General features: G+C 45.7%; 1 protein-coding gene across 3 annotated transcripts in view; it reads left to right on the top strand.

Moving 5' to 3' along the window:
- The window catches only part of abca3b (ATP-binding cassette, sub-family A (ABC1), member 3b), a 131,798-nt gene that overhangs the window by 18,776 nt on the left and 85,367 nt on the right, over window positions 1–27,655 (top strand). For all 3 annotated transcript variants that reach the window (XM_063059501.1, XM_063059500.1, XM_063059502.1), the window contains exons 4-10: window positions 1,765–1,895; window positions 7,548–7,713; window positions 10,537–10,796; window positions 12,740–12,856; window positions 14,161–14,281; window positions 23,306–23,479; window positions 24,595–24,776. In XM_063059501.1, the coding sequence (XP_062915571.1) occupies window positions 1,765–1,895; window positions 7,548–7,713; window positions 10,537–10,796; window positions 12,740–12,856; window positions 14,161–14,281; window positions 23,306–23,479; window positions 24,595–24,776 (1,151 nt within the window). The remainder of the gene's footprint in view (window positions 1–1,764; window positions 1,896–7,547; window positions 7,714–10,536; window positions 10,797–12,739; window positions 12,857–14,160; window positions 14,282–23,305; window positions 23,480–24,594; window positions 24,777–27,655) is intronic.

The following is a 27,655-nucleotide window of genomic DNA, read 5'->3' as shown; positions in this document are numbered from 1 at the left end:
CACTTGCTCATTCCACACTTCCACCACCCTCTGAGTGAAAAAGATCCCCCTCATGTTCCTCTTAAACACTTCACCTTTCACCCTTAACCCACAACCTCTCGTCGTTATTTTCATCCAACGTTATTCAGTCGGGTTAGTTTCCAAACCGATGGAATGAACATTGTTCTCCAACTTGTGGTAATTTCTCCCACCACCACCCCACCAGACTTTTTTCATTCTCCTTTCTGGTTTATCCCCTCAGCCAAACAACAACAGCCCATTTTCCCCCCGGTTCTCCTTCTCATTTCCTTTCCTTTCCCCCATGATCCACTCTACTCTCCTACCAGATTCCTCCATCTTCAACTATCACCTCCAGCTTCTCACTTCATCCCCCTCTGCTGCCCTCCCATCTTCCTATTCACCGACCAGCTTGTACTCCTCCTCCCCATGCCTTCTTGTTCTGGCGTCTTTCCTTTTCAGTCCTGAACTGTTTATTCCTCTCCATAGATGCTGCTTGACATCTGAGTTTCTCCAGTGATTTGTGTGTATTATTCTATATTAGATTTCTCTATGATAATGCATGGTCTATAGAAAATTTTGAGCAACTCCAGAAATCACTGGTGGAACTCTGTGGGTCACGTTTCATCTGTGTGTGGGGGTGGGACAGGAATGGACAGTCAATATTTTGGGTTGAGACCCTTCTTCAGGACTGGAAAGAAACTGGTAAATATCTAGGATAAAAAAGATGGGAGAAAGGAGAGGAGCATAGGTGGATGCCATGGGCAGCCATGTCAATGTGGGAATGGGAAGAAGAGATTCAAATGGTTGGGCACTGGGACATCCTGATTGGTATCTGCCTACTGCTGTAGACAAATTAGAAGAATGGGCAAAAACGTGTCAGATGGAATACAGTGTTGGGAAATAATAATGCATTTTAGTAAAAGGAACAATAGTGCAGACTATTATCTAAATAGGGAGAAGGTTCAAACATCAGAGGTGCAAAGGGACTTAAGAGACCTTGTTCAAGACTCCCAGAAAGTTAATTTACAGGTCGAGTCTGGTAAAGAAGGCAAATGCAATGTTGACATTTATTTCAAGGGGAACAGAATGTAAAAGCAAGGAGATAATGCTGAGGCTTTATCAGGCATTGGTCAGATCGCACTTGGAGTATTGTGAGCAGTTCTGGGTCCCTGGTGTAGGACAGGATGTGCTGACATTGGAGTGGGTCCAGAGGAGGTTCACAATAATGATCCCAGGAATGAAAGGGTTAATGTATGGGGAGCATTTAATGCCTCTAGGCCTGTACTCACTGGAGATTAGAAGAATAGGGAGGGATCTCATTGAAACCTGTCGAATATTGAAAGGCCTAGATAGAGTGGCAGTATGTTTCCAATAGTGGGAGAGTATAAATCAGAGAGCACAGCTTCAGAATAGAGGGACATCTGTTTAGAACAGAGATGAGGAGGAATTTCTTTAGCCAGAGGGGGTTGAATGTGTGGAATTCATTGCACAGATGGCCGTGGAGGTTAGGTCATGGAGTGTATTTAAAGTGGAGGTTGACAGGTTTTTGTTTAGTTACGGGGAGAAAGCAGAATGGGGTTGAGAGTTCAAACATCAAAGTACATTTGTTATTGAAGTATGTATGTCACCCTGAGATGCATTTTATTTCGCAAGGCGGTGATGAAATGGTGAAGCAGGCTCAGTGGGTGGACCAGCCTAATTCTGTTCCTGTGTCCTGCGTCCTGCGTCCTTCAGGCCTTACAGAGAGTTTACTTTCCTTTGCAGTTCTGGGTTTCCACACAGAAGCTCAGTTTGAAGAATTTATAAAATCTGGAAGTAAGTTGGCACAGAGTGTGTTGACAGCTTTGGTGTTCGACCATGACTTCAAGCATCCTGAGGAGCGTTTACCACTACAGGTGAGTCCTGACCTGGTCCGTAGAGCTAGAGAAGAGAAATGCCAAAAGGAGACGCGCATTTCCCGCCTCCCTTTTTACTGGCTCGGTTGTCGCGCGGACCAAACCCTCGTGCTGTGGGGTCGCCCGGGGAGGAGACTGTAGAGGCAATGTGGTGCAGTGGACATCCAGGCTGGGTTGTGGGCTGGACCCAGTGTCTGAGAGGCTCTGCGGTGTTTGCTCAGCTGGAGACGTTCGTCTCTGGCTGCACTAGCGCTTGGTAAGGGACTGCTCTGGGTTTGTTCTTGCAGGAACGTGGCTTCACAACAACCATCCCATGCACCATCAACATACAGACCATGACGCACAAGCAACGGGCTTTTTTTTTGTGTGACTGTTTTTTTCTGCTGTAGTAATTATAAGTACTGTATGTGCTGTGTGTTATGTGTGATTGACTGTTACTGTGCTCTGCTTCATTGCCCCAGAAGAACACTTTCATTTGGCTGTATTCATGTGTGTGGTTAAATGATAATTAAACCAACTTGAACTTGTTTAATTAGTTGTGAAGTGTTCGGCTCAGTTGCTGCCACTTACACTAAGCTTTAGTAAGTTTTCTTTAGTTTCTAGGTATTCAGTGATCTTTTAATCTACCAGGAAGCAATTTAACCCCTCTAGTTCTTGCAGTTAGTGATGCAAATTCAAGAGCTATGAGCCTTGAGCCTGAGGGAGAGGCTGCTATCTCTCTCATTGGAATTGTATAATAAACCCCTGAATAGCCAACAGGAGTTCAAGGAACAAATATACAGGGGAAGGTTGCTGTAATTCGCAGCTATAGAACACTACAGCACAGATACAGGCCCATCAGCCCATTTAGTCCCATAGCCCTCCATAGCCCTCCCATTCATTTACCGAAACAAGCTCCTCCTAAATGTTGGAATTTTACCCTGTACCCACCTGATAGCAAGTTCTACAGAAGACCTACAAATCCTCCTCGACAAAGTAGTACTGATTTTGGTCTAACCATCAACTGTTTTAAAAAAAAACCCAAATGTACGGTAATATCAAAACAGCAGGATTCTCCCAACTGCTAATTGTACATCGGTAACCAACAGATATAAACAAAAAAAACAGCTTTAATTACCTTGGTAGCTTTATATCACAAGATGCTAGAAGTAAAGTAGAAATAAAAAGAAGAATTGCCATTGCCAAAACCAACTTCCAAAAAATGAAACCCATTTTTACCAACAGACACATTTCTATGACAAGAAGGCTTAGGCTACTAAAATGTTGCATCTGGTCAATCTTGCTGTATGCTTCCGAAACGTGGACTATAACACCAGAACTCCAAAGAAACTGAGAAGCAACAGAAATGTAGTTTCTTAGAAGAATGCTGAAAATATCATATAGAAATATGGTAACTAATGAGACAGTACTCCAACGTGCCCAAACAAAAAGATCTTCAATGAGAACATTAAATGAGAGGAAACTTAAATTCCTGGGCCATGTCATCAGAAAGGGAGAAATAGAATGCCTTACATTACAAGGCCGTATGCCTGGGAAACACGGAAGAGGAAGGCAAAGAAGAAAATATATGGACACTGTGAAAGAACTAACAGATCTAAGTGTGTGAGATATTGACGCTGCGAGGGATCGTTCAATGCGGAGAGCCATGATCGCCCAAGTGTGTAACGCACCAGGCATATGAAGAAGAAGATGCACCACTTATAGAGGATGCAAGACAGTACTTGAGAAGGAAATCAGGAGGAGAAAAAGAGAGAATGAGATAGCTCAGGCAGTAAAGATCAAGGAGAATCCAAAGAAATATTGTGTTTTTTAAGGGAAAAGTAGTAACAAGTATGAGAGAATACAACTCCTCAAAGACCAAAGTGGATGGAGCCACAGGGGATGGGTGAGGTTCTCAATGAAATTTATCCTCTGCTTTTATCGTGGAGACTTTGGAACTTAAGATATCCAATGGGAATGTCCTGGGAGTAGTCTGCACTACAGCAAAGGAGGTGCTAGATGTCTTAAAATGTATGCACGATTAGGTATATATCCAGAACACTGGGAAGAGTGAGATAAGGTCAACACCGCTTTGTGCATGGGAGATCATGTCTCATAAATTTGAGTATGGTTTTTGAAGAAGTAACCAGTAAGGTTGATAAAACAGGGCAGTAAGCATACTCTACATGGACTTCAGTAAGGCCTTGGGTAAGGTTGCACATGTAGATGGCACCAACTCTGGATGGTGGGATCATGTGGAATCCAAGAGAACGGACTAAATGAGGACACAATCATCTCGTCGGTTCGGCATGAACTAGATGGTTTCTGTGCTGTAGTGTGCTATGATACGGAGGGGTCAGCACAGTGCCTTGTTTCTGTGCTGTAGTGTGCTATGACACAGAGGGTTGGGCACAGTCTATATGGGGCATAGGGCCTTGTTTCTGTGCTGTAGTGTTTAAACATCAGAGGATATACTTTGTTTCGAAAGGACAGACAGGAAGGCATAGGCAGTGGTGTGGCTCTGTTGGCAAGAGATGGAATTACATCTTTAGAAAGAGGTGACAGAGGGTCAGAGAATGTTGAATCTTTGTGGGTAGAGTTAAGAAATTGCAAAGGTGAAAAAAAACATTCTGGGCCTCCAAATAGTAGCCAGGATGTGGGTTTGAGATTGCAAAGGGAGCTGGAAAAGGCATGTAATAAGGGTAATGATCAATTGTAATGGGGGACTTCAATACACAAGGGGATTAGGAAAATCAGGTTGGTGTCGGATCACAAGAGAGGGAATTTGTTGAATGCCAACGAGATGGATTTTTAGAGCAACCTGTGCTTGAGTCTACTAGGAGAAAGGCTATCTTAGATTGAATGTTGTGTAATAACTCAGATCTTATTTGGGGAGCTTAACATAAAGGAATCCTTAGGAGGCAGTGATCATAATATAATTGAATTTGTATAGCAATTTGAGAGGGAGAGGCACAAGTCACATGTATCAGTATCACAATGGAATAAAGGGAATTATAGAGGAATGAGAGAGGAGCTTACCCAGCTGGATTGGGGGAGGATACTAGTGTGGATGACAGCAGATCAGAGATGGCTGAAGTTTCTAGGAACAGCTTACAAGGCGCAGAATAGACATGTCCCACAGAGGAAGAAGTTCTCAAATGGCAGGGGCAGGCTACTGCGGCCGTCAAAGGAAGTTAAGGACACCAAAAGCCAAGGAAAAGGCATATAATGTAGCAAAAGTAAGTGGGAAGTTGGATGATTGGGAAGCTTTAAAATCCATTAGAAGGCTTCTAAAAATAGCTAAAAGATGAAATATGAGGGCAGGCCAGCCAATAATATAGAGCAGGATACCAAAAGTTTATATGATGAGTAAAAGGGAGGTGAGAGTTGATATTGGACCACTGGAAAATGATGCTGGTGAGGTAGCAATGGAGGACAAAGAAATGACAGATGAACTTAATGGGTACTTTGCATCAGTCTTAACTGTGGAAGACACTAGCAGTGTGCCCGAGGTGTGTGAGTGTCAGGGAGCAGGAGTGAGTGCCATTGCTATTACAAAGGCAAAATTGCCAGGCAAAACTCAAAGATCTTAAGTCACCTGGGCCAGATGTACTAAATCCCGGAGTCCTGAGAGAGGTTGCTGAAGAGATAACAGACGCATTGGTCCTGTTCTTACAAGAATCACTTGATTCTTGTTATGGTCTCGGAGGACTGGAAGATTGCAAGTGTCGCTCCACGCTTTAAGAAGGGAGGAAGGCAAATGAAAGGAAATTATAGGTCAATTAGCCTCACCTCAGTGGTTGGGAAAGTGTTGGAGTCTATTATTAAAGATGAAGTTTCAAGGTACCTCAAGAATAATGACAAAATGACTCAGTCTGCATGGTTTCTCTCCCTGACAAATCTGTTAGAGTTTTTTGAGGAAGTAGCAAGCCGGGTGGACAAAGAAGAGGCAGTGGATGTCATTTATTTGGATTTCCAGAAGGCATTTGATAAGGTGCCACACGTGAGGTTGCTTAACAAGATAAAATCCTATGGTGTTACAGGAGAGATACTGGCATGGATAGCAGAATGGCTGGCAGCCAGGAGGCAGCAAGTGGGAATAAAAGGGGCCTTTTCTTGGTTGGCTGCCAGTGACTAGTGATGTTGCTCAGGGGTCAGTACTTGGGTCTGCTGCTTTTCACATTGTTTGTCAATGATTTAGTTAATGGAATTGATGACTTTGTGGCAGAGTTTGCAGATGATACAGAGAAAGGTGGAGGGGTAGGTAGTGCTGAGGACACAATGCGATTGCAACAGGACAGGCAAATTGGAAGAATGGGTAAAAAAGTAGCAGATGGAATACAGTGTTGGGAAATGTATGATAATGCATTTTGCTAAAGGGAACAATGGTGCAGACTATTATCTAAATGGGGAGAAGGTTCAAGCATCCTAGGTGCAGAGGAACTTAGGAGTCCTCGTGTAAGGCTCCCAGAAAGTTAATTCACAGGTTGAGTCTGTGGTAAAGAAGGCAAATGCAATGTTGCCATGTATTTCAAGGGGAATAGAATATAAAAGCAAAGAGATAAATGCTGAGTCTTTATAAGACACTAATCAGGCTGCACTTGGAGTATTGTCAACGATTTTGGGCCCAATATCTCAGAAAGGATGTGTTGTCATGGGACAGAGTCCAGAGAAGGTTCACAAGGATGATTCCAAGAATGAAGGGGTTAACATTTGAGGAGCATTTGGCAGCTTTGGGCCTGTACTCGCTGGAATTTTGAAGAATGCGGGAGGATCTCATTGAAACTTACCAAATGTGGAAAGAACGAGAAAGGACATGTGGAGAGGATGTTTCCTGTGGTGGGTGTTTCTAGAACTAGAGGGCACAGCCTCAAAATTGAGTGGCAACCCTTTAGAACAGAGGTAAGGAGGATTTTTTTTTGCCAGAGAGCAGTAAATCAGTGGAATGCTCTGCCACAGACTGCAGTGGAAGCTATGTCTGTGTGTATATTTAAGGCGGAAATTGATTGTTTCCTGATTGGTCAGGGCATCAAAGGATATGGCAAGAAGGCAGGGTGTGGGGTTGAGTGGGATCCGGGATCAGCCGTGATGCAATGGTGGAGCAGACTCGATGGGCTGAATGGCTCATTCTACTACTATGTCTTATGGTCTTATGACTGTGTGTGGGTTTGGCACAGACTAGATGGGCCACTGGGCCTCTTTCTGTGCTGTGGTGTTCTATGGCTCTATGATGGTAGGAAGCAAAGGATGACTGTGGAAGGTTGTTTCTCAGATGGAAGCCTGTGACTAGTGATGTGCCTAGCAGCACTAGGTCATTGGTTCTTTGTCACCTATATCAATGATTTGGACGAGAATGTCCTGATGAATAGTTTCAGCTTGAAATGTTGACTGTTTATTCCTCTCCATAGATGTCTCCTGACCCGTTGAGTTGCTCCAGCATTTTGTGCGTGTCGTTCTGGATTTCCAGCATCTGCAGATTCTCTTGTGCTTAGAATGTATAAGAGATAGTTAGACAGTTTGCAGGTAACACTAACATAGGTGGTGTAGTGCATAGTGAAAAAAGGCAAGACCAGCAGGAACACATCAGTGGCTGATGTCCTGTCCTCTCCACTCCCTCCCTCAGAATCTGCATGTTGCAAATGGAACTTGGAAATGCTGGTTTTGTCTTTTTAGGTGAAGTACCACCTCAGATTTAAATACAGTCCTTGGAATGCACCTCTTGAGGAACACACCTCTTTCAGTCCTAGCGAGGATCAAAACTGGCACACAGAGTACCTCTTCCCGCTGTTCCAGTTGCCAGGGCCTCGGGAGAGGTACTTCAAGGATGGAGGCACTCCAGGTGAGCAAATAGTCATGAGTTTCTCACGCGTAAAGTTGTGCGGGGAATGAGACACTGCCTACTCCTTGTGCCATCTGTAGTCACATCCTTAACACTCCATGGCAGGAGACTGAACATTAACTCTGGCCACTAGGGAGTGGGGAATTGAGTTCTGGGCTACTAACTTCAAGAGCCACAAGATAATGGTGGTTAGACCACACTTGGAATATTGCATTCAGTTCTAGTTGCCTGATTATAGGAAGGATGTGGAAGCTTTAGAGAGGGTGCAGAGGAGATTTACCAGGATGCTGCCTGGACTGGAGAGCATAACATATGAAGAAAGGTTGAGCGAGTGAGGGCTTTTCTCTTTGCAGCGAAGGAGGATGAGAGGTGACTTGACAGAGGTGTACAAGATGATGAGAGGCACAGATAGAATGGATAGCCAGAGACTTTGTCACAGGGTGGAAATGGCTAATATGAGAGGGCATAATTTTAAGGTGATTGGAGCAAAGTATAGAGGGGATGTCAGAGGTAAGTTCTATACACAGAGGGGTGGGTGCGTGGAATGCTTTGCCAGGGTTGGTGGTAGAGGCAGATACATTAGGGATGTTTGAGATATTAACGAGAATGATAGGACATTGGAGGTATGAGCGGGAGGGAAGGGTTAGGTTGATCTCAGAACAATTTCATGTTCAACGATGCTAGAAAGTTTGTGAACCCTGTAGAATTTTCTCTATTTCTCCATAAATGTGACCTAAAATGTGATCAGATCTTCACATGTCCTAAAACTAGATAAAGCGATCCCAATTAAATAAATAACACTAAAAGCATTATACGTGTTCATTTATTTATTGAGAAAAATGATCCAATATGACATGTATTTGTTGGAAAAAGTATGTGAACCTTTGCTTTCAGTAACTGGTGTGACCCCCTTTTACTACAATAACTTCAACTAAACGTTTCTGATAACTGTTGATCAGACCTGCACATCGGCTTGGAAGAATTTTAGGCTATTTCTCCTTACAAAACCGCTTCAACTCTGGGATGTTAGTGGGCTTTCTTGCATGAACTGCTTGCTTCAGGCCCTTCCACAATATTTCTATAGGATTAATATCAGGACTTTGACCCGGCCATTCCAAAACACGCATGTTCTTTTGAAGACATTCTGTTGTTGATTTACTCTTGTCTTTTGAATGATCGTCTTGTTGCATCATCCAACTGCTATTAAGCTTCAGGTGATGGACTGCTACCATGTCATTCACCTGTAAAATGTCTTGATACAATTTTGAATTCATTGCAAGCTGTCCAGGCCCTGAGGCAGCAAAATGGCCCCAAACCATTTCACAATGCTCCTTCCACCATGCTTCACAGTTGGGATGAGGTTTCGGTGCTGGTGTGCAGTGTCCTTTTTCCTCCAAACATAGCAATGTGCATTTCTGCCAAAAAGTTCAACTTTCGTCTCAACTGTCCACAGAACATTGTCCCAGAAGCATTGTAGAACATCCAGGTGATCTTTTGCAAACTTGAGATGCACAGCAGTGTTTTTATTGGAGAGCAGTGGTTTCCTCCGTGGTGTCCTTATAGTGTTTGTCTGAAAGTGGACACATGAACAGAGACTTCAGCAAGTTCTAGAGATTTCTGCAGGTCTTTTGCTGTTACCCTTGGGTTCTTTTTCAGCTCCTTCAGCATTGCATGTTGTGCTCTTGGTGTGAGGGAGAGTAGCAACAGTACTGAGTTTCCTCCATTTGTAGATAATTTCTCTTACTGTGGACTGATGAACACTCAAGTCTTTAGAAATGCTTTTGTAGCCTTTTCCAGCTTCATGCATCTTTACAATTCTTCTTCTAAGGTCCTCTGAAAGTTGTTTAGATCGAGGCATATTACATATAAAGAGATCTTTCTTGAGAACAGCCAGTTCTGTCAGTAACCTGACTTTGTCTTTTTTATAGGGGAGGTCACCTCTACAACCCACACCTCCATTCTCATCTCATTGATTGGAACATCTGACTCCAAATAGCTTTTGTAGAAGGCATCCCCCAGAGGTTCACATACCTTTTCCAACAAATGCATGTAATATTCGATCATTTTTCTCAATAAGTAAATGAATAAGTATGCTGCCTTTTGTGTTTATTTAATTGTGTACTCTTTATCTATTTTCAGGACTTATGTAAAGACCTGATCACATTTTAGGTCGTATTTATGCAGAAGTTTAGAAAATTGTATAGGGTTCACAAACTTTCTAGCACCACTGCATTCCTATATTGTATTCCATTTGTCCATTTACTTTGCCTGTCACTATCCCTTTGTATTCTTTTGTCCTCTTCACAACTTGTTCCCCGTCTCTGTGTCATTACTAAATTTAATGTCATTACCTCTGACTTCACCTGAGTCATTTATAGAAGCTGAGGACAAAGCGTCAATTCTAGTGGCTCACCATTGTTACATGTTGCCAGCCACAGGAAACCCTCTGTTTCTTTTCACCAGCCAATCTTCTGTCTACATTACCTCCTCCAGCATGGGCTTTGACCTTCAGATTTAGATTCACTATCCTCTGGCTAAAGGAATTCCTCATTTTTGTTCTAAAGGGATGTTGTTCTATTCTGAAGCTGTGCCCTCTAGTCCTGCTCTCCCCTACTGCAATAAACAACCTCTTTGCATCCACTCTGCCCAGACCTTTCAATATTGGGAGGTTTCAGTAGCTGGAGAATAGTTATCCTCAGAGCACTGTGTATCCCCACAAAGGACAGATGTAATAAATCCTGGCTGTCTTCTGGTAAAATGCTCATTGGTCTGAAAGCTACTGTGTTCCAGGTGTGTTGTGACCTGCTCTGTGCTTTCCCAAAGGCTACTATCGCGAGGGTTTCCTGGCCACCCAGCATGCGACAGACAAAGCCATCATCAGGTACCACACTGGCCGTGTTGGGGCTGAGCTCCTGAGCTTGACGTCAGTGCAGATGCTGCGCTTCCCTTACCCGCCCTACATCGATGACCTCTTCATTCTGGCGATCCAGACCCAGCTCTCGCTCGTTGTCATGTTGAGCTTCACCTACACGGCACTCAACATCACCAAAGCCATTGTGCTGGAGAAGGAGACCAGGCAGAAGGTGAAGTGCACAGTGATCTCGACCAGGACGTGGACAGTAGTGAACAGGGTGGGGTGGGATCTGATCCGATCCGATCCAGCAGGACGTGGACAATAGTAAAGGGGGTGGGATCCGATCCAATCCAGCAGGACGTGGACAGTAGTGAACGGGGTGGAATCTGATCCGATCCGATCCAGCAGGACATGGACAATAGTAAAGGGGGTGGGATCTGATCCGATCCAGCAGGACGTGGACAGTAGTGAACGGGGTGGAATCTGATCCGATCCGATCCAGCAGGACATGGACAATAGTAAAGGGGGTGGGATCTGATCCGATCCAGCAGAATGTGGACAGTAGTGAACGGGGTGGTATCCGATCCGATCCGATCCAGCAGAATGTGGACAGTAGTGAACGGGGTGGGATCTGATCCGATCCGATCCAGCAGGACATGGACAATAGTAAAGGGGGTGGGATCTGATCCGATCCAGCAGGACGTGGGCAGTAGTAAACGGGGTGGGATCCGATCCGATCCGATCCAGCAGGACGTGGGCAGTAGTAAACAGGGTGGGATCCGATCCAGCAGGACGTGGATCTGATCCGATCCAGCAGGACGTGGACAGTAGTAAACGGGGTGGGATCCGATCCAGCAGGACGTGGATCTGATCCGATCCAGCAGGACGTGGACAGTAGTAAACGGGGTGGGATCCGATCCGATCCGATCCAGCAGGACGTGGATCCGATCCGATCCAGCAGGACGTGGACAGTAGTAAACGGGGTGGGATCCGATCCGATCCAGCAGGACGTGGACAGTAGTAAACAGGGTGGGATCCGATCCAGCAGGACGTGGACAGTAGTAAACGGGGTGGGATCCGATCCGATCCGATCCAGCAGGACGTGGATCCGATCCGATCCAGCAGGACGTGGACAGTAGTAAACGGGGTGGGATCCGATCCGATCCAGCAGGACGTGGACAGTAGTAAACAGGGTGGGATCCGATCCAGCAGGACGTGGATCTGATCCGATCCAGCAGGATGTGGACAGTAGTAAACGGGGTGGGATCCGATCCGATCCAGCAGGACGTGGATCTGATCCGATCCAGCAGGACGTGGACAGTAGTAAACAGGGTGGGATCCGATCCGATCCAGCAGGACGTGGACAGTAGTAAACAGGGTGGGATCCGATCCGATCCAGCAGAGAGAGGCATCCAGGTCCAGTCCGGTGGCAGCATCGGAACCAGATCAGAATTAGGATTGTTGTCTTACAGGACATAAAATTGGTTGCAGTTTATAAAGCAAAGACATAAAATTATTATACATTTTTTTAAAAAAAAGGAAATAATGTGAAAGTGTTCGAATCACTAACGAGAAAATCTGCAGATGCTGGAAATCCGAGCAACACACACAAAATGCTGGAGAAACTCAACAGGCCGGTTTCAGCCCGAAACTTCTACTCTACTCTTTTCCATAGAAGCTGCCCGGCCTGCCGAGTTCCTCCAGCATTTTGTGAATGTGATAGTGTTCATGGACCATTCAGAAATCTGATGGCGGGGGGGAAGAAGCTGTCCCTGAGTCGTTGAGAGTGCGTCTTCAGGCTCCAGTACCCCTCCCTGATGGCAGGATGATAAAGGTCAGGCACTGGATCTGTTTGACAATGTTTCCTGCATCAATTGGGGATGAATTGAGAATCAAGACAGGTCAGTTTTGGATCTGATGGTGTGTGGGAGGGGGGAGGGACGGGTTTAGGCTCCGGCAGTCAGACGGGATGGGACCAGTGGGACTGTAGACTGGAATAGGTGACAGGGCATGTTCTGGAGTCAGTCACAGTGAGGATCACGATCCCGGGTTCTGGGTACAGACACAGGACAAGCTCTAACTCCATCGAATAATGGTTCTTGTCCTTGTTGGTTAACAGTAATAACTTGATGCGGTGTGAAGCCCGGCAGCAATATATCTGTGTTTCCTCAGGAATACATGAAGATGATGGGGTTGAACAACTGGTTGCACTGGGTGGCTTGGTTCCTCAAGTTCCTGCTTTTCCTTGTGATTTCAGCGTTCCTCATGACCCTGCTGCTTTGTGTAAAGGTGCGTGTCTGTTGGAATTGTCCCTGTTTGGGTGGGTGGGTGCTGCACCATGGGAGCTCGGTCCTGTCAGAGGGCAGTTCTGAGGGAGTGCCACACGTTCGGGGGTGGAGGGGGATATTAAATCTGTTGTTTTATCTAAGGTGCTGATGTCCCACTACCGAAGGGGTAAAAATGTGCTGAACTTTAGTTGAGACGGGACGAAGTGCCCCATGCATCATTGGTGAGGCACGAGAGAGGGTCCCGTGTCCTGTCGGTGAGGGAGGGTCCCGTGTCCTGTCGGTGAGGGAAGGTCCCGTGTCCTGTCGGTGAGGGAAGGAGGGTTCCATGTCCTGTCGGTGAGGGAAGGAGGGTCCCATGTCCTGTCGGTGAGGGAAGGTCCCGTGTCCTGTCGGTGAGGAAGGGTCCCGTGTCCTGTCGGTGAGGGAAGGAGGGTCCCGTGTCCTATCGGTGAGGGAGGGAGGGTCCCGTGTGCTGTCGGTGAGGGAGGGAGGGTCCCCTGCCCTATCGGTGAGGGAGGGAGGGTCCCCTGCCCTATCGGTGAGGGAGGGTAGGTCCTGTGCACTGCAGTGAGGGAGGACGAGGGACAGCTGACCTCAGGGCATGACTGTGTCAGAGAGCAGTGGCATTCAATGGTGGCCTTGAGAGGGTGGTGGGTTTGGTCAGAGGGAACGTGGTTTGCATTTTGAAAGGCTGTAAGTGGTTGTGGAGGGTTCGACAGCAGAACAACGTAGTGGTGAGGGTAGAGGGTGGCACTGTGGGGCTGAGAGGGGGCTTATTGGGTCAGACGGGGAGGTGATGTGGGGTTGCAGAGGAGGGACTATGGGGGTCTGGAGAGGGGTTGTGAGGATCAGGAGGGAATGTGGGGGTTGGAGAGAAGGGTGTATGAGGCTTGGAGGAGGTGGGGGTTAGATGGAAGGGGCTGTGGGGCTCTGAGGGGGGCAAAAGGTTTGGAGGTGAGTGGGTATGGGGCTTGGAGGAGGGGTAGGGGTCAGAAGGGGGAGGCTGTGGGGGTTGAAGGTTGTGTGGAGTTGGAGGTGTTGGGTGTTGGAAGGGAGAGGGTTTGGGGCTCGGATGGGGTGTGGGGGTGGAAGGGAGGGGTTGTGTGGAGTTGGAGGGGAGGATTTGGGTTTGGGGCTTGGAGGGGTGTGGGGGTGGAAGGGAGGGGTTGTGTGGAGCTGGAGGTGAGGGTTTGGGGCTCGGAGGGGTGTGGGGTTAGGGAAGGGTGTATCTGCAGGTCAAACTGCCGCTGATCTCTGGCTATGGGACAGTTGCTGTGGTGACGTGCTCTTCATTTGCCTTGGTAGCTCCGGAACCAGAGGGCAGTCCTGCAGCACAGCGACCCCACACTTGTCTTCTCCTTCCTGATGCTGGTTGTCGTTTCGACCATTTCCTTCAGCTTCATGATCAGTGTCTTCTTCTCCAAAGGTATGTGAGACGTGAGTGAAGGAGACTTGCCCCAACTGGGTAAGTAGCCACGTTTATCAGAGTCCCGTTTGCCTCTCCTAGATGCTGTGGACTGCAGTCATTGCTCCCTGGTTAAAAGCCAGCCGTTTGATTCTGGCTGGTAGGCAGACTGAAGCCTGGGTGGTTCGGAGGTGGCTGAGAGGAAAGAGGTGGGATCATGGCATTACTGATCAGAGAGAATGCCAGGCTGTAGACAATACCCACAAACTGCTGGAGAAACTCAGCAGGTCAGGCAGCCCCATTGAGAGGAATAAGAAGCCAAAATTTCAGGCTGAGACCCCTCATCAGGACTGTAAGAGGACTTCTTGGAGGTGTTCAAAATCAGGTATATTATCCCTGACATACAGTATATTGTGAAATTTGTTGTTTTGTGGCAGCTGTGCAATAAGTACTTAAACCATCACCCCACAGGGACACAGACCACCGATAGCATCTCGCCAGAGTTCCCTGCCCTGGGCCAGACTTTCAAATTGTCCATCAAAGATCCTTCCTCTGCCAGGGATGACGTCTTCAGAGCAACTGTTGGCATTTCTGTAGAACTGGGTTTTACGGGTTGACGTTGATAGCCTCATGTCTAACCATCCTTCCTTCACAACCGGGATTGAAACTGTCCATGACAAGCTCAGTTCAATGCGATACATAAAATACAGGAGCAGATTTAAGTCACCTGGCCCATCGAGTCTGCTCCACCATTTCATCATGGCTGATCCATTTTCTCTTTCAACCCCAATCTCCTGCCTTCTCCCTGTATCCCTTCATGCTCTGACCAGTCAAGAATCTATCAACATCTGCCTTAAATATACCCAATGACTTTCCCTCCACAGATTCACCACTCCATTGGACCCCATGTAGGTTACAGAGAAGGAGGTGTTTGCTTTCCTGGGGCAAATTAAGGTGAATAAATCCCCATCGTTTGACAAGGTGTTCCCTCACTTGCGTGAGGCAAGTGCAGAAATTGCTGGGGCCCTAGCAGAGATATTATATCATCCTTAGTGATAGGAGATGTACCAGAGGATTGAAGGATAGCCAGTGTTGTTCCACAGTTCAAGAAAGGCTATAAACATAAACCAGGAAATTATAGGCTGGTGAGCCTGACATCAGTTGTGGGAAAGTTATTGGAGGGTATTCTAAGGGACTGGATATATAACTATTTGGATAGATATGGACTGATTAAGGATAGATAAACAACATGGCTTTGTGTGTGATAGGTCATGTCTAACTAATCTTCTAGAGTTTTTCGAGGAAGTTACCAGAAAAGTTGATGAAGGCAAGGCAGTGGATGTTGTCTAATGGATTTTAGCAAGGCATTTGAAAAGTCTCGCATGGGAGGTTGGTCAAGAAGGTTTAGTCAATCAGCATTCAGGATGAGGTAGTAAATTGGACTGGCTTTGTGAGAGAAACCAGAGAGTGATAGCAGAGGGTTGCCTCACTAACTAAAGGCTTCTGACTCGTGGAGTGCTGCAGAGTTCAGTGCTGGGTCCGTTGTTTGTTATCCATATCGATGATCTAGCTGATAATATGGTTAACTGGATCAGCAAGTTTGTGGATGACACCAAGATTAGCGGTGTGGTAAACAGTGAGGAAGGCTATCATGGCTTGTAGCAGGATCTGGACCAGCTGGAAAAATGGGCTGAAATATGGCAGGTGGAACTTAATGCAGACAAGTGTGAGGTGTTGTACTTCCGTAGGACCCACCAGGGTAGGTCTTACTAGTGAATGGTAGGGCACCAAGGAGTGTGGACAAAGGGATCTGGGAATACAAATCCATAATTCATTGAAAGTGGCATCACAGGTAAATGGGGTCATAAAGACAGCTTTTAGCACATTGGCCTTCATAAGTCAAAGTATTGAGTACCGGAGATGGGATGCTATGCTGAAGTTGTAGAAGATGTTGGTGAGGCCTAATTTGGAGTGTTGTGTTTAGTTCTGGTCACCTACCTATAGGAGAGATGTAAATAAGGTTGGAAGACTACAGAGAAAGTTTACAAGGATGTTGCCGGGTCTGGAGGACCTGAGTTATTAAAAGGATTGAATAGGTTAGGATTTTATTCCTTGGAACGTTGAAAACTGAAAGGGGACTTGAGAGAGGTATACACAATTATGAGGGGCATAGATAGGCTAAGTACAAGAAGGCTTTTTCTGCTGAGGTTGGGTGAGACAACAACAGAGGTCATAGGTTAAGGTAAGTGAAAAGTTTAAGGGGAACATGAAGGGAAACTTCTTCACTCAGAAGGTTGTGAGGTGTGGAATGAGCTGCCAGCATGAGTAGTGCTGGCAGGCTATGTTCTCAGTGTTTAGAGAAGTTTGGATAAGTATATGGATGGTCGGGCATTGAAGGCTGTGGTCCCAGTCCAGGTCAATGGGAGAAGGCAGCTTAAGATGGGTTGACATGGACCAGATGGGCCAAAGGGCCTGTTTAGACCATAAGATCAAAAGACATAAGACCATAAGATATAGGAGCAGAAGCAGGCCATTCGGCCCATCGAGTCTACTCCACCATGGGCTGCTGCAGTTCTTCCAGTCATCCGCACTCCATTTCCTGTTGTAATCTGTGGTCCACCTCCCAGCTACTGATGGAAGGCCTGTATGTAACTGCCATCAGGGTCCTTTTACCCTTACAGTTTCTTAGATCAACCCGCAAGGATACGACATCTTCCGATCCCCTGTCACATCTTTCTACTGAATTGATGCCATTTTTTTACCAGCAGAGCCACACCTCCCCCTCTGTCTACCTTCCTGTCCCTCCGATACAACGTGTATCCTTGGACATTCAGCTCCCAACTACAACCATCCTTCAGCCATGAATCAGTGATAGCCACAACATCATACCTGACTTTCTTTAAAACTGCCACAAGATCATCCACCTTATTTCTTATACTCCATGCATTGAGATAAGACCATCAGCCATAAGACAATAAGATAAGGGAGCAGAAGTAGGCCATTCAGCCCATCAAGTCTGCTCCGCCATTTAATCATGGCTGATCTAATTCTTCCAGTCATCCCCACTCCCATGCCTTCTCCCCATACCCTTTGATGCCCAGGCCAATCAAGAACCTATCTATCTCTGCCTTAAATGCACCCAATGACTTGGCCTCCGCAGCCGCTCGTGGCAACAAATTCCACAGATTTACCACCCTCCGACTAAAGTAATTTCTCTGCATCTCAGTTCTAAAAAGATGTCCTTCAAAGCTGAAGTTGTGCCCTCTTGTCCAAGACTCCCTTCATGGGAAATAACTTTGCCATATCTAATCTGATCAACATCACATCCCTGCTCTTATATTCTATAGCTCTAGAAATGAATGCCAACATTGCATTCGCCTACTTCACAACCAACTCAAACTAGAGGTTAACCTTTAGGGTATCCTGCATAAGGACTCCCAAGTCCCTTTGCATCTCTGCATTTTGAATTTTCTCCCCATCTAAACAATAGTCTGCCCATTTATTTCTTCCACCAAAGTGCATGACCATACATTTTCCAACATTATATTTTATTTGCCACTTCTTTGCCCATTCCTCTGCAAGCTCTCTATTTCCTCAACACTACCCGCTCCTCCACCTATCTTTGTATCATCAGCAAATTTATGCAGAAATCCCTAAATCCCATAGTCCAAATCATTGACTTACATCATTAAAAAGCAGCGTTCTCAACACCGACCCTGTGGAACTCCACTGATAGCCAGCAGCTAGCCAGAACACAATCTCTTTATTCCCACTCTCTGTTTTCTGCTGATCAACCAATGCTCTATCCATGCTAGTAACTTCCCTGTAATTCCATGGGCTCTTATCTTGCTAAGCAGCCTCATGTGCAGCACCTTGTCAAAGGCCTTCTGAAAATCCAAGTACACCACATCCACTGCATCTCCTTTGTCTACCCTGGTTGTAATTTCCTCAGAAAATTACAGTGGATTTCAGGAAACTGTGCTGGCTTTGGCCTATCTTGTCATGTGCCTCCAGGTACTCCGTAATCTCATCCCTAACTATTGATCCCAACCACTGATGTCAGGCTAACAGGTCTACAGTTTCCTTTCTGTTGCCTCTCACCCTTCTTAAATAGCGGAGTAATTTTGCAATTTTCCAGTCATCCAGTACAATGCCGGGATCTATCGATTCTTGAAAGATCATTGTTTATGCCTCCGCAATCTCTCCAGCTACTTCCTTCAGAACCCAAGAGTGCATTCCATCAGGTCCAGGAGATTTATCCACCCTCAGACCATTAAGCTTTCTAAGCACCTACTCAGTCGTAATTTTCACTGCACATACTTCACTTCCCGGACACTCTTGAATGTCTGGTGTACTGCAGATGTCTTCCACTGTGAAGACTAATGCAAAATACGCATTCAGTTCCTCTACCATCTCTGTGTCTCTCACTACAATATCTCCAGTGTCATTTTGTATTGGTCCCATATCTACCCTCAACTCTCTTTTACCCTTTATGTACTTAAAAAAAGGTTTGAGTATCTTCTTTGATATTAGTCCCCAGCTTCCTTTCATAATCCATCTTTTCCTTTCTAATGATCTTCTTAGTTTCCTTCTGTAAGTTTTTAAAATTTTTCCAATCCTTTGTCTTCCCACTAGCTTTGGCTTCATTGTATGCCCTCTCTGTTGCTTTTACTTTGGCTCTGACTTCACTTGTCAGCCACGGTAGTGTCCTTCCATTCGAAAATTTCTTCTTATTTGGAATATATCTGTCTTGTACTTCCCTCATTTTTCACAGAAACTCCAGCCATTGCTGCTCTGCCGCCCTTCCTGCTGGTGTCCCTTTCCAGTCAACCTTGGCCAGTTCCTCTGTTATGCTACTGTAATTTCCTTTATTCCACTGAAGTACCGACACATTGGAATTTAGTTTCTTCTCAAATTTCAAAGTGAACTCGATCATATTGTGATCACTGTTCCCCTATGGTTCTTTAACCTTAAGGCCTCTTATCACCTCCGGATCATTGCACAACACCCAATCCATCACAGCTGATCCCCTAGCAGGCTCAATAACAAGCTGATCTCAAAAGCCATCCCTTAGACATTCTACAAATTCTCTCTCTTGAGATCCAGTACTGGCCTGGTTTTCCCAATCCACTTTCATGTTAAAATCCTCAATGATTACCATGACATTGCCCTTCTGACATGCCTTTTCTACCTCCTGCTGTAATTTGTGAGCCACATCCTGGCTGCTGTTTGGAAGCCTGTTTACAACTGCCATTAGGGTCATTTTACCCTTGTCATTTCTTAACTCAACCCATAGGGACTCTACACCTTCCAATCCTATGTCATCCCTTTCTAATGACTTAATATTATTTCTTATACGCAGGGCCACATCACCCCCTCTGCCTACTAACCTATCTTTCCGATTGACCGTATATCCTTGGATATTCAACTCGCAATGGCAACCATCCTTTCGCCAAGTTTCAGAGATGGCCACAACGTTATACTTGCCAATCTGTAGCTGAATTTCAAGATTGTCCATTTTATTCTTTATGTTATGTGCATTCAAATACAACACTTTCAGTTCAGTATTCGTTGCTTTCTGTTTAACTGCACCATGCCTCTGTTGCCCTGTAACTCATCCCACCGGCTGTGATTATGCCTCATCTCCTGTCTGGCCTTTCTATCATCTCTGTTGCATGCTATCTTTGATTTATTTCTGTTTTCCCCTTCCTCAGCCCTGTCACTTGGGTTCCCACCCCCCTGTCAAATTAGTTTAAACCCCACCTAACAACTCTATTAAACCTGCCTGCTAGGATATTGGACCCCTTTGGGTTCAGGTGTAACCTGTTCCTTTTGTACGGGTCGTTCCTCCCCCAGAAGAGGCCCCAGTGATCCAGGAACCCGAAGCCCTGCCCCGTACACCGGTCTCTCAGCCACACATTAATATGCCAGATCATGCTATTCTTGTGATTGTTAGCAAGTGGCACAGGCAGCAATCCTGAGATTACTACCCTGGAGGTCCTGCTTTTCAGCTTCCTACACTGAATTCTCTCTTCAGGACTTCCTCCCTTTTTCTACCTATGTCATTGGTACCAACGTGTACCAAGACTTCTGGCTGTTCACCCTCTCCCTTCAGAATACTCTGCACCAGATCCGAGACATCCCGTTCCCTGGCACCTGGGAGGCAACACACCATGTGGGAATCTCTATCAGGCTGATAGAACCTCCCGTCTGTTCCCTTCACTATGGAATCCCCTCGGTCTCGGCCTGAAACGTCGACTGCGCCTCTTCCTATAGATGCTGCCTGGCCTGCTGCGTTCACCAGCAACTTTTATGTGTGTTGCTTAAATTTCCAGCATCTGCAGAATTCCTGTTGTTTGCATTCTTCCTCATCTTCTCTCCCTTCTGCACCATGGAACCAGGCTCAATGCCAGAGGCTCGATTGCTGTGGTTGTCCTCTGTCAGGTCACCCCCCCCCCCAAAAGCATCCAAAACAAAATAACGAGGGGGATGGCCATAGGGGTACTCTCTATTATCAGAGCTCTTCCCTTCCCTTCCCTGACAGTCACCCACTTATCTAACTCCAGCACTCTCAGGGTGACTAACTCCTTGTAGCTCCTATCCATCTCCTGCTCACTTTCCCTAATAAGCTGTAGGTCATCAAGCCGCAGCTCCAGATCCCTAACACAGTCTCTCAGGAGCTGCGTCTTGGTGCACCTGGCGCAGATGTGGCCATCTGGGAGACTGGAAGAATCCCAGCATTCCCACATCTGACACCCAGAGCAAAGTACTATTCTCTCTATTCCTATGGGAAAAAATGCAAGAGGGTTAAAAAACAAAGTCCACCTAATCACCTACCTTGCTGAAGCCTGAATGAGCCAAAGCCCTATCACTCTGCCTCAGACCACTCCGTCAATGACTGCTCCCTTTTATACCTGAACCTTCCCTGCTCTCCAACTCACGATCGGTGCGCCGGTTATAGCCGAGTTCCCACAAAGCCTTCCCTTTTAAACTTCGCTGCCGGACCTGGGCGCTGCCTCCTCTCTCAGAGCTCTCTAACTCACAATCGGTGCACTGGTTACAACACTTTGAGGGCTGTATTTGCTACCCTTTTTGATTCTGCATCCCTAATGCATTGGTGCTGACCCTGCTTTGTCTTGGTGTCAGCCAGCCCTTCCTGACAGTCTGACTGCACGCTATCTTTGCTTATATACCACCCGTCCTATCCTGAGTCCCTTCACTCCCATTCCCATCTCCCTGCCAAATTAGTTTAAACCCTCCCCAACAGCTCTAACAAACCTGCCCGCCAGAATATTGGTCCCCCTCAGGTTCAGGTGCAATCTGTCACTTTTGTACAGGTCATACCTCCCCCAGGTGAGATCCCAATTATCCAAGAACCTGAAGCCCTGCCCCCTGCACCAACTTCTCAGCCATCCATTTATCTGCCAAATCATCCTGTTTCTACTCTCACTGGCGTGTGGCACAGGCAGCAATCCAGAAATTACTACCCAGGAGGTCCTGTTTCTCAGCTTTCTACCTAGCTCCCTAAATTATCTTTTCAGGACCTCTTTGCTTATCCTTCCTGTGTCATTGGTACTAATATATACCAAGACATCCGGCTACTCTCCCTCCCCCTCCAAAAAGCTGTGGACGCGATCTGGGACATCCCTGACCCTGGCACCTGGGAGGTGACATACCATCCGGGTGTCCCGTTCACGTCTGCAGAATCTCCTGTCAGGCATGGACCAGATGGAGCAAAGGGCCTGTTTCTGTGATTTACTCTTCTGTGACCCTATGACCTTAATGAAATTTGTCCTCAACTCCATTCCAAATAGATGTCCCTCTATTCTGAGGCTGTGTCCTCTGGTCTTCAACTCTTCTACCAAAGGAAACACCCTTTCCACATCCACTCTATTAAGGCCGTTCACCGTACAATAAGTTTCAATGAGATCTCCCCTATTTCATTTGAATTCCACTAAGTACAGGCCCAGAGCCATCAAACACTCTTCATATGGTATGACTTTCAATCCTGGAATCATTTTCATGAACCTCCTTTGAACCCTCTCCCAAAGTCAGCACATCTTTTCTTAGCTAAGGGGCCTAAAACTGCTCATGATACTCCAAGTGAGATGTCACCAGTGCTTTATAAAGTCTCAACGTTACTGTACATCCTTGTTTTCATATTTTAGTCCTCTTGAAATGAATGCCAGTGTTGCATTTGCCTTCCTCACCGCAGACTCAACCTGCAAATTAACCTTCAGGGAACCCTACACAAGGACTCCCGAGTCCCTCTGCTCTAATACCGTGGACTCACAGATTGTCAAACAGCCTGATGTGCAGCACCCTGTCAAAGGCCTTCTGAAAATCCAAGTACACCACATCCATTAATCCCTCTTCTCTCTATCCTGCTTGTTATTACTTCCTCCAGTATTCTGTCTGTGTGTGTGTGTGTCTCTGTCTGTGTGTGTGTGTGTCTCTGTGTGTGTATGTGTGTGTGTGTCTCTGTGTGTCTGTGTGTGTGTGTGTCTCTGTCTGTGTGTGTGTGTGTCTGTGTGTGTGTGTGTGTGTCTCTGTGTGTGTGTGTGTGTGTGTCTCTGTGTGTGTGTGTGTCTGTGTGTGTGTGTCTCTGTGTGTGTGTCTGTGTGTGTCTGTGTCTGTCTCTGTGTCTGTGTGTGTGTGTGTCTGTCTGTGTCTGTCTGTGTCTGTGTGTGTGTGTGTGTCTGTGTCTGTGTGTGTGTGTGTCTCTGTGTCTCTGTGTGTGTGTCTGTGTGTCTGTGTCTCTGTGTCTCTGTGTCTCTGTGTGTCTGTGTGTGTGTGTCTCTGTGTCTGTCTGTGTCTGTCTCTGTGTGTGTGTCTCTGTGTGTGTGTGTCTGTCTGTGTCTGTCTCTGTGTCTGTGTGTGTGTGTGTCTGTCTGTGTGTGTGTGTGTGTGTCTCTGTCTCTGCAGAATCTCATGTTTACGAAATGCCATCCCTGCCAGTGATGCCCGGGTCCTGAGACACGGCTCCGAGATGCATGCACTGGAAAGTGACGTGACTGCTCTCTCTTTCTCCTACCTCTACCTCAGCCAACACGGCAGCAGCGGTCAGCGGATTCCTGTACTTCCTAACCTACGTCCCCTATCTTTTCATCGTACCACGCTATCACACGATGACCTTCGCACAGAAAGTGGCGTCCTGTTTATTCTCCAATGTGGCAATGGCATTGGGCTGCCAGTTAATTGGCATGTTCGAAGGCAAAGGTAAGAATATGAGACTGGTTTCCATTACTTACTACCTTAAACGCCAACCTTGGACGTTTAGACGTGCACATGAACAACCCGGGAACAGTCGCGTGGACCGCATACGGGCAGGATACAGTCGCACAGACTGCGTGAACAGGCGGAGAATGGAGTCACGTACGGGCAGGAAACAGTCACACAGACTGTGTAAACGGGCGGAGAATGGAGTCACACGGACTGTGTATGGGCTTTGTTTTAATTTGATATTGTTGTCGGCACATGCATCATGTGCTAAAGGACTTTCCATATCATACTCTTCTCCATTGGGTCCAGAAATATAACAGAGACCATTATAGTGCAGTGCAGACCCATAGACCCAAGATATTATCCCCAATGCAAGATCAATCTAACACTTGCAATCTGCAATCATTATTGGAGGGGATTCTTAGAGACAGGTTTACAGTATTTGGAAAGCATTGTCTGATTCCCCTCTCCGACAGCAGAGCGATCCCAGTAGCAATCAAAAGTCCACCTTGGGGGAAAAAATCTCCGGATGTCCACTTGATGTAGGCCTCTTATCATCTTTAAACCTCTATCGTCACCTCTCACCTTCGTTCACTCCAAAGAGAAAAGCCCTAGCTCACTCAACCTATCCTAATAAGACATGCTCTCTAACATCCTGGTTAATCTCTCCATGCTCTCCAGCATCCTGGTAATCTCTTTGGCACCTGCTCTAAAGTTACCACGTTCCTTGCGTCCTCCCTGTGAATGCATGGATTTCTTCCAGGTGCTCTGGTTTTCTCCCACAGCCCAAAGTCAAACCAATTACTAGGTCAGCTGGTCATTAAGAATGGTCCTGTGATGAGCCTGGGGGTTAAACAGGTGGGTTGCTGAGTGGTGCAGCTCGATGGGCCAGAAGGATCATTTCCACACTGTATTTCTAAATAAATAACTGAGCTGAACACTATATTCCAAGTGTGGTCTAACTAGGGTTTTATAGAGCTAATAAATAATTATGATCTTGGGCAATGAGGGAGCCTGTTCATGGAGCAGAAGATAGAGGTGTGAGAGGGGAAAGCCTCACTAATTCAATAACCACTAAAAGTCCCGTTGCTGATTTCCTGTTTTGTTTAAAGGAACGGGTATCCAGTGGGTGAACATTAACCAGCCAGTGAATGTGGATGACAGTTTCACCCTTTCTGATGCGATGGGCATGTTGATTATTGACTCTATCTTGTATAGTTTGATCACTTGGTATGTGGAGGCCGTGTTCCCGGGGGAATATGGAATACCAAAAGTCTGGTACTTTTTCATATTGGTAAGTTGCACAAATACCTTGAATTACACTGAAATTGCAACTGGTCACGTGAGTCAGAATCGGGTTTAATATCACTGGCATATGTCGTGAAATTTGTTGTTTTGCAGCAGCAATACAATACATCATAAAAAAAAACTAGTAAAAAACTTCTTAAAAAACTATATGCAAAAAAGAGAGGGGGGAGAAAAAGCAAACTAGTGGATTCATTGTTCATTTAGAAATCTGATGGCGGAAGGGAAGAAGCTGTTCATAAAACATTGAGTGTGTGACTTCAGGCTCCTGTACCTTCTCCTTGATGGTAGTAATGAGATGAGAGCACGTTCTGGTGGTGAGGGTCTTTAATGACAGATGCTGGCCACAATGCCATCAATTCCATCATTCCATCATACATTTCATTCACGTAAAACTTGAAAAGAAGCAGTCCCAATAAAGGTCTCCTTTATTCCCACTCTTTGCCTCCTGCCAGTCAGACAATCTTCTATCCATTCTAGTATCTTTACTGTAATATCATGGCTCTTATCTTGATAAGTAGCCTCATGTGCAGCACCTTGTATAAGGCCTTCTGAAAATCCAAGTGGACAACATCCACTGACTCTCCTTTGTCCACCCTGTGTGCTATTTCCTTAAAGAATTCCAACAGATTTGTCAGGCAAGATATCCCCTTGAGGAAACCTTCAAAGTTCAAAGTACATATATGTCACCATATATAACCCTGAGATTCATTTTTCTTGCAGGGATACTCAATCAATCCAATAACCATAATAGAATCAATGAAAGACCACACCAACAAGGCAGACAACTGTATGCAGAAGACAAACTGTACAAATATAAAAAGGGGAAAATAAATAATAATAAATAAATTAGGAATAAATATTGAGAACATGAGGTGAAGATTCCTTGAAAGTGAGTCCATAAATTGTGGGGAAGAGTTCAATAATGGGGCAAGTGAGGTTAAGTGAAATCCCCTCTGACTTTGGCCTATTTTATCATGTACCTCCAAGTACCCCAAAACTTCATCCTTAAAAGTGGGCTCCAACATCCTTCCAACCATTGAAGTCTGGCTAACTGGCCTATAATTTCCTTCCTTCTGCTTCCTTGCCTTCTTAAGGTGTGGAGTGACATCTGCAATTTTCTAGGTCCTCTGGAACCATTCCAGAACCTAGAAATTCTAGAAAGATCATTACTAATGCCTCCACAATTCTTCAACTTCCTCTTTTAGAACCCTGGAGTGTCATCCAGGTACTTACCTACCTTCAGACCTTTCATCTTCCCAAGCACCTTCTCCTTAGCAATAGCAACAACACTCTCTTCTACCCCCTGAGACTCTCAAATTTCCAGCATAGTGTTAGTGTCTTCCAGAGTAAGATTGATGCAAATTACTTATTCAGTTCATCTGCTATTTCTCTGTCCCCCATTACTATCTCTTCAGAGTCTTTTTCCAGTGGTCCAATATCCACTCTCACCTCTTTCATTATTTATATATTTTAAAAACCTTCTGATATTCTTATTTAAATTATTACTAGCTTCCCTTCATATTTCATCTTTTCTCTCCTTTTGACTTTTTAAGTTGCCTTCTGTTTGTTTTTGAAAGCTTCCCAATCCTCTAATTTACCACTATTTTTTGCTCTATTATATGCCCTCTCTTTTCCTTTTATCCTGTCTTTGATTTCCCCTGTCAGCCACAGTAGCCTTGTCCTCCTTTTAGGATACTTCCTCATCCTTGGGATGTATCTATCCTGCGCCTTCCAAATTGTCCCCTGAAACTCCAGCCATTGCTATTCTGTTGTCATCCTTGCTAGCGTCCCCTTTTAATCAAATTTGACCAGCTCCTCTCTCATGCCTCTGTAATTCCCTTTACTCCACTGTAATACTAATCCATCTGACATTTCCTTCCTCTCAAGTTGCAGGGTGAATTCTGTCATATTATGATCACTGCTTCCTTAGGGTTCCTTCACCTTAAGCTCCCTACAAATTCTCTCTCTAGGGATTCAGCACCAACCTAATTTTCCCAATCTTCAATCTTTCTGAATGAAATCCCCCATAACTATTGTAACATTACACTTTGACATGTCCTTTATATCCCCCATTGTAATTTGTAGCCCACATCCTGACTACTGTTCAGAAGCCTGTATAGAATTCTGATCAGGGTCCTTTTACCCTTATAATTTCTCAACTCTACCCACAAGGATTCTGCATCTTCTGGTGCTATGTCACCTCTTTGCAGGATTTGATTTCATTTTTACCTACAGAGCCACCCTACCCTCTCTCTGCCTTCCTCCCTGTCCTTTTGATACAGTGTCCATCCTTGTTTGTTAAGCTCCCAACGATAATCCTCTTTAGCCACCACTCAGCGGCATCCATGTCATAGATAGATAAATAGATATACTTTATTGACCCCGAGGGAAATTGGGTTTCGTTACAGCCGCACCAACCAGCCGTCATACCTTCCAATACTAATTGCACAACATCATCTACCTTATTCTGTTTTCTGCAAGCATTCAAAGATAACACCTTCAGTCCTGTATTCATCACCCTGTTTGATACTGTTCCCATGTTACACTTCAATTCATCCCACTGACTGCAGTCTTGCCCCATCATCTGCCTGTCCTGCCTGACAATCTCACTACACACTGAATCGACTTGTACACCAAATGCTCCATCCTCATTCTGGTTCTCATCCCCTGGCAAATTAATTCAAACTTCCTGCATTTGGACTGTGGGAGGAAACCAGAGTGCCCGAGGAAACTCAGGAAGGGACGTCCAGACAGTGTGGGAATTGAACTCCAAATTCCAATGACCCAAGCGTTGTACTAACCACTGTAGCACCATGGTTCCCCAAAGGTTACGGAGAGAATGCAGGAGAATGGGGTTGAACAGGA

This window comes from Mobula hypostoma, chromosome 9 (genome assembly GCF_963921235.1).
Source record: "Mobula hypostoma chromosome 9, sMobHyp1.1, whole genome shotgun sequence".
Classification (NCBI taxonomy): domain Eukaryota; kingdom Metazoa; phylum Chordata; class Chondrichthyes; order Myliobatiformes; family Myliobatidae; genus Mobula; species Mobula hypostoma.
Note: the sequence above shows the minus strand (reverse complement) of the source record. Positions and strands in the feature narration are given on the sequence as shown.